We start from the raw sequence: 13,432 nt of genomic DNA, 5'->3' as shown, positions 1-13,432 counted from the left end.
GAAAATGTAATTTGGGGTGGGGGTGGGAGGGAGGCACTCAACCGCGCTCTTATTTCTGGACGCAATATGTTACTTTATTTTTTCTAAGTTACTTTAGCTTACATGTCAGAGATCCGCTAAGACTAATGCTTAGGTCTTAGGATCCTGACTGATTTAGTTATTTACGTTCAGAAATAAGAGGGCCACAGCCCACGACTACATTTTATCTTCTACATTTTTTTCTACCTCGAACAGAATATCGAGGAGATCGAGACAGTGCACAGTGAATGCATAGAAATTTGCACATGAAGTATTCGAGGACGAGTTCTACACCCCTCTTGGCTTGAATTGACACCGTTTTCCCTATCGATTCCATGCGAACATCAATGGGCACAAAAGATAGAAGGTGAAATCCAACAAAAATATGGCTCAGCTGGAAGGTGCATTCTTTTCGGATCGACCGGACCAATGCGACGTCAACTCGACACTCGGTTGGCGTCGTTCCAGTGCGGCGCGTCTATTAACGATTTTATGTCCGCAGTATACGTCTAGACGTACTATTTTCTCTTTATTCTCTCTTTACATGTGCTTATCTTCCGAAATCATCTCTAATTGTTTATTTTCTTTGCCCTTCGACTACTTTTAATTTCGTTCGCACGTGATCGTTTTTAACGCCCCATTGAATTTCATGTGTGTATGCTTTTCATAGAAATGGAAATTCGATCACGTAAAGAACCTGCTATGGGGATGACAAGGAATCTTACGGAGGTGTTCACACTTCTTCGTACAAACGCTCAACAGAATAAGTTCATTTATATGAACAGTTCAATGCCGAGTACGAATCGGAGTAAGGATATTGCAGGTATTTCATTTTTAACTACTTCTAAGTGCTGGTTTTAATTGGTTCTTTGCGTTTGCATTTTCTGATGATGACGGTAATTCCCGATTTCCATCTTCGCTTTTAGATTTTGTTGCTCTTTTCTTTTCCTTAGACAATTCTTCTTCCTTTTCCAAATTCTGCTCTATACTGAATAAATTGTTTTCATTTTTCCTCAATGTCGAATTTTCAGAAGAAAAAATGAGCCTAGTGAGTCTTGAGGAAGGTGGCGAACATTCGGAGGATTCTTCAAAACAGCCAATTTGGATACACACTTGTGATGAAGTGGAGTTTGAGTTTGGACGGTCAGTTACTTTTCAGAGCTAAATTTTTCTCTTGGAGATAATATTTTCGTTCGGAATTTCGAGTTTTGTTGTCTTACGCATGGAATGTTAGGCTACAATATTATTTTTCTTCTTTTTTTATTTTCTTTGTGATTTTTTTCTTCTCGCCTATTTCCCTTTAGGTGTTTTGAATTACTTTTTGTCTCCGTTCTCTTTTTGTTCTCTATTTCTGCATCAATCTCACGGCTCATATTGCTCTCTATATCTGGGAATGAAGACAGCAGCTTTTGCTGAAACAATTATTGCACTTAATTTGTGTAAAAGTGCGGAGAACAACTTGAATCACACATTCAACATTTTGGTTGACACGTTTAAAACAATATTCGAGCCTCGTACAACTCCGTTTCTATCTTCCTCTTCCACCTACTCCTCCTTCCTCCTTTGGCGTATATAATCACACTATTTGACCAATTGTCAGTCTCTTCAAAGCAGCTCTAACATTTCTTATTTTCGGTTTCTCTTCTGAGCTCTTTCCACTCCATTCCTCAGCTCCTCAGGAAACTGAATATTTTTTAGTGATTGAAGACCTACTGGCGTTTATGTTCTTCGAGAGGTTTCTTGGAAACATTCATTCGTGAAATTAATTTATTTGACTTTGTCGGTATATATGGGGAGTCGATTTTAAAACCCTGGCTCAAAAAAAACAACCCAAAACTCAGAATTTGCTTCCCTTTTTTATTAGATGATCTCAGCTTTAAATTCAGCTCTTTTCATTTCCATTTTTTAAGGTTTTTCTTTTCGTTTATCTGTATTTACCTGTCTGTCTGTCATTTGTCTGTCATTTTTCTTTTCTATCCATAGTTATATTTTCAGTTATTTGCTTCTTATCATACGCATTTTGAAAACGACGTTTTCCGTTTTAAGCGTGAGAAGCCGCTTGGAAGAATTGGCTACCGCTCAGCAGAAGCACATTTCGAGGCCGAATTTTGGCGACGAAGCTTTTGAGGCGGAAGAACGCCAAATGGAAAGTACAACTGAACAGATCACTTCCATGATGTCTCATTGTCAACGGCTTATCAAGTAAGTTGCGCTATTTCATAGTTTTTTTTTACTGATCCTAGTGTTTAACCTGGATTCTTTTCAATAGATTTTTGGAAGTGTTGCCCAAATACTTACCATTTTTACGAGTTTAGCTCATTTCTATTCTTTTTAATTTCGTTTTTCTTGCATGGTGGGAAAGTTGTGTTTGTTACACTTTGATCCGTTGTTAATCACTAGAGAACTAAATCGTGCATGATCTACTGACAAATGACACTCATTACTCGCTATGACCTATTTTGAAGGCTAACCATGTTCGCCAAAAATTTTCAGAAACACCGGAAATTTATTTATTCTTGAAGTTCTGACACTGTGATTTCGAATCCTGTTGGAAACGGTTCGCTGAAAGGTGCTAGGTTTCAATTTATTGGGTATTGCTCAATATTTTCCCTGCCTCATCATGCGGACTTGTCGTTGCAACTTGCAGAAAAAAGTTGTCAGTTTTGTTCCAAGTTGGCATGGCAGTTGCGTGTAATGTGGGAAATATGAATTCGTGTGGCACAATACTGCCATTTTTTCTATTTAAATAATAACAAAGCGTTTGCGATGCATGAAATAACAGAATTCACCAAACAAAACTTGCTAAAAGTTTCCATAGCGCGTGAAAAGACTTTTATTCGTAAGTTTTCATTGTAAATATGGAGCACTTCTCCAATTCCTTAATACTAATTCTTGTTTCCAGCATGATTTCTTCTCAAAGTTCACGAAACGAGAACACCTCCGAAAGAAAACTACGTGAGAACACGGTCTCGGCACTTATCTTCACTCTAAGTCAGCTCACTAACGATTTCCGAACGAGACAGTCCAAGTATTTGAAGGACATCAAGGTAATATTATTCGTCTCCACCTGTATATTTTACCAGATATGTGTACGAATTGTTGAATTGAACCTTGTGCACTTTTTGCCTCAGTTTTCACGGTAACGGAGTTGAATTCGCAGAATCGCACCAGTAACGTGGACAGCTTTTTGCTAACCACTGGACAGTCGAATGATCTACAATGGGGAGAATTGGTGGATGTGACGCCGTCACATGAATATACAATGGATCAAATACAGCAGATGATGATGAACGAACAAACCGTGAAAGAACGGGAGAAAGAAGTGAGGTTTTTACCAAGAGTTCGCGAAATTTAGGTTTCCTGTTCCTTTGCGTGAAATGAATTCTTCGACATTTTCACTTGAAAAAGAAACGAAATCGTGTTTTAGAATGTTATCCAGTTATTCCAAATTCATTAGTCAGAGAAGGTTCTTTGAAATTTCTACTGTTTATTGCAGAGATATCACTATATTTCTGCGTTCATTTCTGTTATTCTAGGTTCTTGTTGTCAATTCATCTATCAGAGAGCTTAACTCACTTTTTAAAGACTTATCATCGATGGTTGTCGATCAAGGAACGATACTTGACAGGTTCAGACTTTCACTATTTTTCGTTGCTTCTTTAATTTCAGTGCTTAAAATTGCCATAAATTCTTTTCGTTCACTAATTTATACATTTTGGGATAAAATATCTTTGCACCTTCAAGTATTCATGATATACAGACTTATTATTGCCTCATTGCCTCGGTTTTTGAGGTTTTTGATTTGTTGCATTATGTAACGTAAAGGTGTGGTTCTTTGTATTTATTTTTTATTATCGATTTTGCTGACTTTGATAATCAAAAGAAGTAGTTGCTCAAAATCAAACGTTACAAATCACATGCTCCATTTGCTCCATAAGTTTTTTTTTCTAACCTTTTGTTGTAATTCATTATCACAGCGCTTGTCCACTTGTAAATCCATATCCAACGCTACTCGTTTTCTAGGAGTTCTAGGATTTAATATTATTTAGTGTTCATCTATTTATTTATCTACTTTTCCATCTGCTCTACGTACCTGTTGTAGTTTTTTTTTCCTTTGAATTATTTTAGGATTGATTACAATGTTGAACAAGCATCAATTCGCGTTTCTCGAGCTGTGGACAGTGTTAAGAAGGCTGAGAAACATCAACGTGGTGACAAGAAAATGCACTGTATTTTCTGTCAAACGGTTGCAATCATTGTTATTCTCTTGCTTATTGTGCTTACGAAGCTGTAGAAGTCCTTCTCTTCATTTACTTCCTTTAGAACGTTCAGAATAGAGTCGTCTATGCATGAATTGCCCATTATTTTACTGTATATTTCACGGGTGATATTTATTAAGAGATGTCGGTTGTTGAGAACTACTAAGAAATATTAGAGAAAATGAGATTTACATACTTAACTGGTAGTTGATCGGTCGGTTTTTTTGGTTTTCGTAGCAATCGTGTATCTCTAATACTGTGACATGAGTGATATACATAGTTTATTCTACTATGACTAAATGGCGCTTTAATTGTGGTATTTATGGTGATTGTAAAGATCTTAAGGTTATACGCAGAATTACACAACTTGTATCGATAATACACGTAATTCTTTTTTAATCAATGTTCTCTATGGGTGAGTTCATGTGCATATCTTCGAGTTAATGAATGTGCAACAGAAGATTTTTGTCGTCTGATTTTTCTTCAGTGCCTCTATTGATGGCTACCATATCGTGTCTTTCCAATTTTTTTAGAACGTTTTGTTTTTGTTTGGTTTGTTGACCCGATAGATCAATAGATATATAGGGTTCAATGACGTCGGCGGAGTCGTGTTCGAACGAGTCCGGCGCCGGATTCGATACTTCGATATTCCACAAAGCTACAATTAGTTATGAATACCTTCATACGAACAGGTAATTTATGAATTAAAAAGTTCTTTCCAATCTTTTTCTGAGTTTCTCCATGTACTCGTACATAACTAAGTTTTAGAACATTTTTGACGCGTTTTGGGCTAGGGTAGCTTAATTATTAATATTACCGTGTTTATTAATTGGTTTCACCCACGTTTACCCACCATTGAAACTTTTGTAGCAATTTTGCTCTTGTGGTGGTCCGTTGAGGTTCATCTTTTTTGCTCTACTAGCAATAACTGATGCGGTAATAAAAGCACAGCAATTTTCTCATTATTTTCTCCTGCTCAAGTAAAATATCCGGTTTATCTCGAGTTTGGTATCACCATATCGTCTCTGACTCACTTCTGACGGCTCTGGTCCATTCTGTCTTTGAGATTGAGGGGTGAGGCCTTCAAATATAGCTTTATCACATTCTAAAGTACGGTTCGGGATGTATATTTATGTAAGAATAAGAGGACGGTCAATTGCTTGTGATAGATTACAAAGAAGTAACTATTACAATTCATATTATCAATTGAATACTGAATTTAGTGGTGTGCTCTTTCAGTTGTTATGAAAGTGCCGACAGTTCCTGTTCAAAATTGTTCTGCTTATCTGTCAGCTAATTTTCAATTTGTTACATCGATTGCTTTAGCAGGAACGACCATTTTTACTTCATAACCTAGCCCACTCTTTTGTTATGTTATTATTGTTATTCTTTCCTCTCTCACATAGCAAATATTTTTAACATACAGTTTCCCCGGGAATAGCAATAATGTGTTAATTCTGTTTCAGCACTACACATGAATTCGTCTATGGAGCAATAGCAGAACTAGTGGATAATTCAAGAGATGCTATGGCTAATAATCTACACATAGATTTTGGTTAGTATGTTTGGATAGATTGCGCTCTTCCTCATTTTATTTCACTTTATTCATTCATTTTCTAAACTAGATTATTGTATCGGTGTAGGCACGTTTTTGACTAAAATAGTACGTTGAAAGGATTGTTTTCTTTTCTGAGTTCAGGAGTATGAGAACTAACAGTAAACGCATTTTATGTTAACATTCGTTTTCGGCGAAAGGCATTACTTTTATAAAACTTTGTCCGTTTGCTTAAATGATAATTTGCCAGAGCCTAACGAGGCTTACGGAGGAATGCTATCTATACTTGATGATGGATGTGGCATGGACAGACAGGAGGTATGTTTTAGCTCCACTAGCGATTAATAGACATCATGATCGGCACGAATTTTCGCTGCTTTTGCTTTAGGCCATATCTGTTGTTTCATTCGGTCATTCTCTAAAGAGAATGGAGCCCGGTATGATTGGGCAGTACGGAAATGGATTGAAATCGTGAGTTTTTATATGCGTCTACAGCCATTTTATCCTCTAACACGTCATACATTCAGTGGAGCAATGCGTATTGCAAAAGACTTCATAATGTTCACAAAGAAAGACGGATTGTTGACATGTTTGCTATTGTCGCGTACATTTCATGAAATGTACGCCTTGAAAGAGGTATTTTTTTTCTTTTTTTTATTATTAGCCGCTTTTATTGTTTTTTTTTTGTTAGAACCGGATATACGTCTTTGTAGGTATTCGTACCAGTTGCGTCATTCACACTCGAAGGTGGTAATCGTGCAATGTATTGTGATTCTCACACGCAAGCAAAAATGGTAAGGTTACTGACCGTAAAGTTTGGTTACTACGTATTCAACTTATTTTTCCTTCAGCATTCACAATCGATGGATGTTATATACAGTCACACCCCATTCAATTCCCAGGTGATTATCGGTTCTTCTTAAACTTGGAAAAAATTTATTTTATGCAGCCAAAAAGATCTTTTATTGTCATTCACCTTCGTTCACAAAGAAGTTTTTGGTTACTCTATACTTCTTTGCTGCCTGTTAAAGTTTTTTTTTTAATTAGGTAGATTCCGAGGAAATTTCTGTTCTGCTGCTCTGCTTTTCTACTGCTTTATTGCAAATTGCAGCAAAAATAGAGTTTTCTGTACTAGCTTTTTTCAATTTACTACTCATTCATACTCTTATTCAGAAGTTGCGATATCAAAAAAATCTTTTATCAGGTATCTTAGTGATCTAGTTAGTCTTGTAAGTTAGAAGTGTAAATAAACATATCAGCTAACTGCAGGATAATGGGTTGTTCCCAATTTGACCAGTGAAGATGTATTATTAATTATTCTGTTTAGGATGCTTTATTCGAGCAATTTGAACGCATCCAGGGCGCTACTGGTACATTGATAGTGCTCTTCAACCTGAGACGCATTGAAACAGGTGACTTCGAGCTAAACTTCGATACACCATACGATGTGCGCCTATCAAATTTCGAAGAGCAAAGGTGGGTCGTCATTTTTTTTCTGTTATCAAAAGTCGGCATTCATTGGAACTTTTATTTTTGTCTGACATGTTAAGAAATACAGTGTATTTTGCTTCCATTTACCAAGAGTGCAGATGAGGGAACAGGATTTCGCAGCTCTGCAGAACATCTTGTTCTGTATTTTGTTCTTAATATCCAGTATTCTTTTTATGCGAATATTCTTTCTGGGCCGGTTATGTAATGAGAGAATTTGATCTGGTTTAGAAAAGGCTTTCGTAAGATTGTGTGCAGAATACTCATCGTTCATTTTTCTAGGGAAGAGGAACGAAATTCATTGCGGGCCTACCTCTCAGTGCTGTATTTGAACCCAAGAATGAAGGTAAATCTTTAAAAAAATTCACATTGTCATTGACGTTAGGTATTTTTGCATTTTCCCCCTTCTCTAAAAATGCTACGAAATTTCCCAAAATCTGGATCATTTGCTTCTTTTTTTAAAAGCAAGATCACAGCTTAACGGATATTGCTTAGGTCTATCTCCGAGGCAAAAAAGTGTTTACTACGAGGATTCTGAATACATTGTTGTATCCGTACAAGTACAATTATGCTGCAAAGAACCTCAAAACATGCGCCATTAAAGAGTATGAACGATGCGAACAGAAAGTTCGCGAAGGTGAGTCAGTCACAGTAAATAATCGAAATCGGAGATCAAATCGTTCCACCGTTCAGTAAACGAAATGCTTCGAATGTCGGCGTCGGCGCTTGGCGAATTTGAGGCGAAACATCGTGGTCAAAACATTCACACAAATAAGACGCTTAGAATGGAACAGAGACTACTAGCAAAGTGAGTTATCCAGATATCTGAGTATGCTATCAATCAAACAGAAACGTGTTTCAGGGCTAGGTCTGATATGGAAGCAAAGAAGGATCAAGCGGAGAAACGAGCAGCACAAGCATTGAAGGCAAAGAACAATCCGGCGCCGCTCACATTTTACTTCGGGATTAATATTCATCACAGGTGCGCCCCACCCAAATAATAGTATTGACTGGACTCGCATTCGGTGGTCAACGTCTGATCTTGAAGGAATCGATATGGATGTATGTTATACAACAATGGCCGATTGATAGAAATGTACGTGAAGGCAGCAGTACAAAAAGAGAAGAATGATCTCATGATGTGAGTTAATATGTTCGATTTCGATCGTTCTTTGCATGTGGTGCATCCTCTACGTCTTTGTAAGCGTAGCAAATCGTCCGTTTGCTCGCTACAATTTGTCCTGTCAGACACAAATCTTATGATATGTCTGGCAAGAATTTCATTATCCGTCGTCATGCAGCCTCTAGAAACGGTGAGAAAGTTCGGTCGCGCTTTCTCGCACGCAAAAGAGGGAGAAAGCGCTAGTTTGCTGACCAAAAGCGCCATTTGCTACACCTTTTTTTTCGGGATTAATTCCTTTCGTCTTCTAAACTTATGTTTACCCCAACGTTCAAAGTGGAAAGGTTAGAGGATATTAAAACTTTTAGTTTGAAAACAAAGTAAATGTGTTATTTCACTTCTCGCTTAGAAGAGAATGCTAGATTTTATTGATTGACCTCTTGTTCGCTGATACATTCACCACATTAGCTTAAATTATCCTTTTTCAGGAAGTGCCTCGGTGTAGTTGGTGTCGTAGATGTACCGTACTCAGTTCTGGAACCAACCCATAACAAACAAAGTTTTGAAAATAAAAGGTGGGCAAAATTTATTGCACATTTTCCAAGCTCGAGTGATGTTAACTTACTTGTAATTTTGATATTTTTATCAAAACCGACTTTAGAGAATATTTGTCTCTTTTGCGATCCATGAACGATCATATGGAACAATACTGGAAGGACATCAATCTCGCTGGCAGTGATGGCCCGAGTGGTATCAAAACATTTTGGTCGGTATCAGAGGTTCCACTGAGTATGATTGATGACCTTGTACAATGGAAGATTGTTAAGGAAGAACTTTGGTTACGAGAACTCTGAATGGAGCTCGGAATGTACAAACCTGGCTGAACATCGAAAGAAACGATACATGAGGATAGGGCATACTATACAGTGCGGTACGACCTTTTTTTGGCTCGGTCCCTACAGTCAAGGTTCCGTGGTAATTTTTGGTTGATTTCTAGACAAATGTTTAAAATGGCGGCATGTGGAGTATCATGCACCGTACGAAATCAATGGAATACCGGAAGACTGGTGTTGCGATAACCATCCGAATAGCATGTTTCGAGGTTGTGCTAGGGCTGAGGAAGTGACGAAGGTATTACAGCAAGAACTTGTCATCGTTTTCGAGTTTTGTTTGGCAACAAAGCTTATCCACATAATTTTATATTCTTCATAGGATTGTTCTTCAGTTCCATTAATTTCTGGGGATTTTTCTATAAAACAGATTACATCTTACATGATTATCGAAATCAAGAATGTGATATATAAGAGTAACGATTCAGCGTTTTTACAAGATTTCATTTGTAGCTTTAGGAGAGAGGACTTCAATCCTAGGAACTTTTTAGTATGATTTCCGAGACAATTTTCGTCAGTTGCTAGTGATTTTTTACCCGATTTCCAGCTGAAAGAAGGTAAACTTGTTCGACAGAAGTCACCAGAGCCACCTGTCAAGAGCAGTCCGTATTCGGGGGTTAGTCCTACATATTTTTGGTTGAACTTATGTCAAACCTGATATTAGCAATTGACGAAAAACACTCCCTACACTTACAGAACCGAAGCATGGAGCGAAAACCTGAAACAGCAAGTCGCGCCATCCCCACTGCTACTACCAACGGAAGTGGTGCCGTTCGTCGACCGATAACGTCACAAGCGACTCCTGTATCATCGTCGTCAGCGTCAAGGAGCAGTAGAGAGGTAGCGCAATTTCGTGAATTGTCACAACGTGATTAAAATGTACCTTTAAGGTCCAAAGACGTCCATCAAGCCCTCCACCGTCCGCAAATCCGTTGAAAAGGTCGTCGCGAGTTGCACATCGAAAAGATACGAGTAGCGAATCTGAAGAATCAAGTCCTGAACGACCACCACCTAGGAAAGCTCCGAATAGAACGCCAGTTTACAACAGTATGAGCAAGTCTACGGAGCGTGTCAGTGCTGTTGGAAGGCCGCCAACGAAACGGGCGGCGGCTGTCGCTCCGAAGCGACGAGTCATCTCGAGCGAAGAGAGCGACGAGGAGGATCCTGTTACAGTTCCGGAGTTGCCCAGGAAGGCAAAAACAAAAGCGGACCTCAGGAAACAGTACGAGGAGAATGAAAAGAAGGCGGATCCGGAGCCGAAGCGACCCGTTCCGGCTGTGGAGAACAGGAAACCTGCACCAGACGTTGACAATGGTTAGTACACTACAATAGTATCACTTTACAAAAGATATCAATCTTATTTTCGAGAAAAAAAAATCCCGCTTCTAGATTCTAAACCCTCATCGTCTACCGCCTCAGTAAAGACACCTGCATCTACAGTAAAACCAAGCACATCTGTGAAGCAATCCCCTTCTTCGACTACAGTTACCAGCGCGACACCGGTTTCAAATGGTACCGTAGGAAAAGGTCTTGTGGATAAGGAATTGGTACGATCGTCGTTATTTCATTTACGCCACTACCGATTCCTAAAAAAATGCTTAGCGTCAGATGGAGAAAGAAAAGGAACGAGGTGAACGAGCTATGACGCAAACACGGAAACTGCTTCTTTTCTTCACGAAACAAGTTGGAATTCCATATTTCTCATGTTGTTTTCCTTGAAAAGATACTTAACTCCAATTATTAATTCTAAATGGTGTTTTCTAGGGAGTGTCATTTGCTGAACGTTTTCGAAGAATGAATGATGAAGAACTGCTGCAACAAGACATGGAGCAATTTGGCCGAAATGTATGGGAGGAGCATGTTCTGAAGGTGGGGAACACAAACAAGTGAAGAGATGAATTTCTGAAGAAAAACTGCACACAGGTGGCTCGGGAACGAGATGAGTTGCGGATGCTGCGTCGGAGTGATAAGGAGCAGATGAGAAAGTTGTGTGAAGACGAGTTTCGGTCGGAATTGACTATAATTTTGAAATGGGCCATGGTGAGTTCTCGAAAAACGTGGAACTGCTCGTGTTTTAGTATTGTTCTTTTCTTCTAAGATTGCGAAGTGTATCAGTATTAAATCATTTCCTTTATTTAGCCAGACGATGTGGTAACATACGAGAATTGCTTTGAAATGAAAGATAAACTGCTCGGAATGCTGAACGCGGATCCAGAAGAACCAGAGGATGCCGCACCTCAAGAGGAGGTGTTTTCTTCCGAAACTGCTACAGATTCTCAGTGAAATCTCAATCGTGAGATGGTAAACGACCTCATTTTAACCATTGCCGTACCTCGTTTCTGTCTCAATTTTCTCATTGCTGACCGCTGTTGGTCAAATTGAAGAAAACAAAACATGCAGTATATAAATTAGCGTAGATCTCTTTGTATTTATTCAGTCGGTGCATTTTCTCTCAGCTTATTGCTTGATATCATTTCAAATGCGTAAGATTCGTTTCATATAGAGTGCTACTCCTTTAAAATAGAACTTTCTGGACTTCCCTACCTTTCGGTTTGAAGTTACCCTTGTCAGATAACTGCCATATCAGTCAGCTGGGGCAGTTGTTTATGTGAGGTGAACTCATGTAGTGGAGTTTTTGAGTGTAGTTGTTTTTCTTGACGAAGATCCCTGATTCGCATTACTCATAGACCTAAACTTGGAATGAATTGCTTCTTTCTTGACATTACGTCAGGGATGCAAACGTGCCAAGTAACTTTTGCATTTCATTTCTTGATTTTGTGACACATTGCCTTTATAAACATAGGAAATATTATATAAGCCTAAATGAAATCTAGTACCAGACTATTGTTGTATATCCGTCTTCCATTTCTCTGTTCCTCTCTCTTTCTTTTCTCCTAGTTCTCCTTTCTTCATTCTTTTTGACTGTTATCAATTTTTGGTTCTTTTTAGAGTGAATTGTTGGAACTATAATAGAAAACAAATGGTTACTTTGCCATCAATTCACCTTAAAAGCCAGGATTTTAATCGATCCGTTCACTTTGTCGTGAAGTGGAGCTTGGAGTATCGCACAGTAAAATTCCATACATATTAGAATGTTTATGAAAAATTGGATATTACCTACTCAGACGAAGTGAAATGATTGACTTCAATGTCAAGGATAAATTCGTAGTTGTTTAGTCATACTGAGCAGGTTGTCGATCATTTGTTGGTTTCTTCTCCTTTCGGCATTCAATGGTTCGCATTTCCTACTCTTCTATTCCGACTGAACTTGTAAACTGTTTCGGTGGGTAAGATTTAAAAAGTGCAGAAGCTGTAGATGCCGCAAATCATCCACGACACTCTTGCCTTTCGTTGTCCACATTTCGTTGAATATCGTCACGTCAAGAAACACCTTTCCGAACCGGTTCAATTTTTGTGATTGGTGAAATTTCTAGCTTTACATTTAATATGTCAGAATGTTAACGATTGTTTGCTTTCCATTGTTACTGACATGTTGACTGACGATTATGACGTCATGATCGTATGCTCTCATTATTCTCGTCTCGTATTGTAAAGCATTTGACTGAAGCTACATATGACGTTGATCTCTATTGCTATTGATCTAATCAATTCCATATAGCCCAGTATCTGAGTTTTACGTGAAGTGTCTGTAATCGATACAGTGACTATCGATTCCACTATTTTAACGTATCTGTACATGAAATATGACATTTCGCTTTATTTCTCGTTATTATTTCTTTTTTTTTTTGTAGTTAATCTGCACTTTATGTTCAGAATTTTGCAGTTCCTTGTCAGTGCTTTTTTTTTGCTATGACGAGAAAGAGTGCGCACCATAGGAGAGACCAATCACTGCGTTGCAGACAGAATTAAAACTGTCTGTCAGTTATGTACATGTGTTCTATGCTATGTTTTCTATTTTCAACCGATGTTTTTGTCAATTTTTGTTGGTAAAGATGTTCATTTAATGATTGATGCGGTGTACATGTACATGAGTGATTGTGCTTTGTATTTTTGTGTTCTATACACGTGACTCTGTCGTCTTTGTGTGTGTGTCTTCTTTTCCAACGCCCGGATGTTTTTTCTTTTTACGAAGAACATTAAT

The 13,432-nt window shown here is 38.2% G+C and overlaps 2 protein-coding genes across 3 annotated transcripts; both read left to right on the top strand.

The window, feature by feature from the left end:
- Positions 1-690: 690 nt before the first annotated feature.
- RB195_008558 (uncharacterized protein) lies at positions 691-4,312 on the top strand (the record flags this gene model as incomplete). Its single annotated transcript, XM_013444842.2, has 7 exons — positions 691-841; positions 1,050-1,161; positions 2,065-2,220; positions 2,921-3,065; positions 3,179-3,340; positions 3,555-3,646; positions 4,147-4,312. 7 exons carry the CDS (start codon positions 691-693, stop codon positions 4,310-4,312), a joined length of 984 nt encoding a protein of 327 aa, XP_013300296.2.
- A 556-nt stretch (positions 4,313-4,868) lies between these two features.
- On the top strand, positions 4,869-11,613 carry RB195_008557 (uncharacterized protein; the record flags this gene model as incomplete). Of its 2 annotated transcripts, none has more annotated exons than XM_013444843.2 (25): positions 4,869-4,969; positions 5,744-5,832; positions 6,083-6,150; positions 6,221-6,303; positions 6,360-6,468; positions 6,546-6,626; positions 6,684-6,734; positions 7,160-7,308; positions 7,603-7,666; positions 7,816-7,957; positions 8,014-8,128; positions 8,183-8,302; positions 8,369-8,461; positions 8,929-9,015; positions 9,102-9,206; positions 9,268-9,371; positions 9,438-9,571; positions 9,878-9,946; positions 10,027-10,170; positions 10,221-10,644; positions 10,720-10,877; positions 10,939-11,013; positions 11,095-11,199; positions 11,254-11,370; positions 11,470-11,613. In XM_013444843.2, 25 exons carry the CDS (start codon positions 4,869-4,871, stop codon positions 11,611-11,613), a joined length of 2,931 nt encoding a protein of 976 aa, XP_013300297.2. The 2 variants fall into 2 exon arrangements, with proteins under 2 accessions (XP_013300297.2, XP_064046262.1); XM_064195117.1 differs by having other exon boundaries at positions 10,933-11,013.
- Positions 11,614-13,432: the final 1,819 nt, after the last annotated feature.

The sequence above is a fragment of the Necator americanus genome, chromosome III (genome assembly GCF_031761385.1).
Source record: "Necator americanus strain Aroian chromosome III, whole genome shotgun sequence".
Classification (NCBI taxonomy): Eukaryota; Metazoa; Nematoda; class Chromadorea; order Rhabditida; family Ancylostomatidae; genus Necator; species Necator americanus.
The sequence above is the reverse complement of the archived record's forward strand: the minus strand, read 5'-3'. Positions and strand labels throughout refer to the sequence as shown.